Source organism: Arachis ipaensis, chromosome B05 (genome assembly GCF_000816755.2).
Source record: "Arachis ipaensis cultivar K30076 chromosome B05, Araip1.1, whole genome shotgun sequence".
Taxonomy (NCBI): Eukaryota; Viridiplantae; Streptophyta; class Magnoliopsida; order Fabales; family Fabaceae; genus Arachis; species Arachis ipaensis.
The window spans coordinates 105,785,381-105,788,529 of NC_029789.2; the positions used below are offsets into that span (position 1 = coordinate 105,785,381).

Here is a 3,149-nt window from a genome sequence, read left to right on the forward strand (position 1 = left end):
GCAAGCTGCTTGAAAGAAAGAAAGAAACAAAGAGAGAAAGGGATCTGTGGGATGAGAGGCAGGGGGCTGCGGCGGGAGAAGAGGAAGAGAGGGAGGAGGACTTGCCGCCGACTAGCTCGCCGCCGCCTCTGTTCGTCACACCATCACTCCTAGCCGCGCCGTCGCCGAGGAGTCGTCGCTGTCGAGGGAGCCCAGAGGAGAGAAACTGCGCGGCATTGAGGGAGGAGAGCGCGGGCCAGTGACGCGAGGAGCACGACCCGTTGCGCCGCCGTGTGCTAACGCTGCCGTCCTCACCGTGCCGCCATTACCTTTGCCACCGAGACAGTCGCCGTCATTTGTGGTAGAGCAGAGAGAGAGAGATTGAGGCGAGCTTTGAGGAAGGGAGCTGCGCGAAAATGGAGAAGGAGAACGGCGCCATCCCTTGCCGCGATCGAAGCTCGCTGCCGCCGCGTTGCTCTGGTCTGTCGCACTGCCACTGTCGTCCGGGGAAGACCGCCGCCACTGCTAAGGTTTGCCACCTCCGTGCCGTTGGGAGGAAGGCCGTCCAGTCACACCGAGCAGAGGAGACAGAGAAAGCTGAGGCCGAGCTGGAGGTCCAACCACCGCAACCAGCCGCTATTCACGTCGCCGGCGTCGCCTCCGTCGGAACCGCCGCCGTCACTACTAGCTTTACCTCCGACGTGGCTGATTATGGGTAAAAAGGGGGCGAAGCGGCCTCTGCCGTCGGAGAACCCTATTGCCATCGCCGGAGAACTCTGCCGGTACGGGTTTTAATTTGCGGTTTTGGTCATTTTGGATCTTGAGAAGGTTTTAATGCTGCGCGGTTTTTTTTAGTTGATCCACCGGAGCTTCTGGCCGCCGCCGGAGCTGTTGTCGGGGCCGGTTCGAAGTCGAAACTGCTTCGTGTTGTCATTTCCGGTAAGAAATTATGTTTCGAAAAGCCTCACGTTAGTTTTCGGTTGTGTTTGGTTAATTATGAGTTTTGATAACGTGGGGTCGAGTCCTGATTATTGTATATTGCGATTAGTGTTGCTATGGTTATTGCGCACGTGACTGGGAGCTGAGGTTTTGGTTGCCGTCAGTTCGGGTTGAGGCGGAAAGGACTCTGTGAGACATTTGGTTTATGGAATTGCGTTTTGAGATAGGGGCGCTTTCCGAAAACTATAGTTTATTATTGGAATTATTACATATGGGTACTGATGTGAGATATTGTGTATTTGGTGATTGTATCTGCCTTATGTATTAATTGATTGACTCGAATGACTATGGATGTTGGTTTGGCTGAATTGTTGTGTGGCTTGTGAAATGTAATGTTTGAAGTTGATTCTTTAAATATTTGAAATGAGTTTAATCCGTTGAGGACTGGTTTGAATTGAGTCAATTATTTTGATGATGTGAAAGATAGAATGCTCTTGAAATTCAGCCTGGGTTGCTTTAATTGCTCTGGTTTTGATAAATGATTTATTGCTGCACCGATTCTTTAAAACTTTATAAATGAGTTAAATCGGTTGATATTGAGTTGATTTTTGAAATGGTTTCCTTAAGGTATGCCATTGAGGCGACTGTTGGATTTAGCTTGCTTTTGAATTGATTTCTAGTTTTGAGCTGTTGAAAAGGAATGAGAAACGGTTTAGTTGGGACCCGAACCGAGTGGCAAAAGTCCAAGTTTTAGGGGAGGTGCTGCCGAAATTTCTATAAAATCCGAGTCTTTATTTGAATGTTGTCTGGAAAAATGATGAGTTAAAGACTTCTACTATTTTATTTGAATTATCAAGAAAAGGATGATTCATACTTTTGAAATGAATTATTAAAGAGAAAATTGTGATTTAGTCTTGCTTCTTAAGAAAGGCATTGTATCTCTTTCAGGAGAAAGTTATTTAGATGAAACTTGTGTTTTAAAGCTATTTGAATGTGAAAAGGGTTTATGCCTTTGAAATTGACTTGGGGTTTCAATTAAAGAAGTTTTAATGATTTTGAAAGGGACTTGAATGTCTATTGACAAGTTTCATTTTGAAATGTTTTGAGAGAGGTTTTAAGTACACTTTGAATTCTGAATTCTTGCAAGACTAAAATAATTTTTTAACAGTTAAAACGTTCTAGAATTTATCATGGGGGTTGAAGTTGGTTTTTGCCTAAGTAAAGGAAACGGCTTTGAAAGAAGTAAATGATTACGTGACTCGGTTTGGCTTAGATCCTATTTTACTGCTCAAATCGGAAAGTCAAGGTTTTAATGATTTTAAATGAATTTGGCAAAATGAGCTATGTTATTCTCCCCTAAAGGCTTGGGACTCTGCCAAGGAAATTTTGTTGTAAAATCCCATTGTTGAATGGATGATTTTGAATGTTTCAAAATAAATCTTTAACTTTCCATGGTTTTGGAAGTTTTGGAAAGAGGAAGCCGAGAGTGGCTTATTTCAAAAAGGGAATTTTCCTTGAGTAAAATTGGCTTATGAGCCTGAGATAATTTGAGAAATGAGATCTCTAAAGCCAAGGCTGAAAAGAGTTAAAACTTGATTTCAAAGTGAAATGAATTGAGAAAATGATTTATGGCTTAAATGCCGATTTTATGAATTTGATGATTTTGAATGTGGAAGTGCTGTTTTATTATGAGTCGAAATGGCTATGTATGATTATGAATATTGACTGGTTCTGGATTGAACCGTGAGCCGGAATGGCTGTGTGTGATTATCAATATTGGCTGGTTCTGGACTGAACCGTAAGCCGGAAGGCTGAGATGGATGTTGATCCATGGATGAGAATGAATGCATGTATATGCTGAATTATTGATAATTGTGATTTTTGCACTTCCACTATTGGAGATGAGGGTTTCCCTGGGTAGTAGCAATGGCTAGCCACCATGTGCTCCAGGTTGAGACTCGAAGCTCTGTTAACCCAATGTCGTAAGTGTGGCCGGGCACTGTGAAAGGCCTGGATGAGCTCGCCCCCATAAATATTCACCAGTGAGGGTGATGGATATGGATCATGATTATGATCAAGTTTATGATGAGTATAACTCGAGTTGGGGATGCACGACAGAGGGACAGTCCAATGGTTAGCTACCAGGACTTGTCGGATTGGCTCTATAACCGACAGATGATATCATCAGCCACTAGGAACAGGCATGCATCATATGCATTTGTGTGACATTG

The 3,149-nt window shown here is 43.7% G+C and overlaps 1 protein-coding gene across 1 annotated transcript in view; it reads left to right on the plus strand.

Annotated features, from left to right (window-relative positions):
* Positions 396–3,149, plus strand: part of LOC107640874 — an 11,412-nt gene continuing 8,658 nt past the window's right edge. The window contains exons 1-2 of the mRNA XM_016344375.2: positions 396–666; positions 808–918. Of these exons, the coding sequence (XP_016199861.1) occupies positions 396–666; positions 808–918 (382 nt within the window). The remainder of the gene's footprint in view (positions 667–807; positions 919–3,149) is intronic.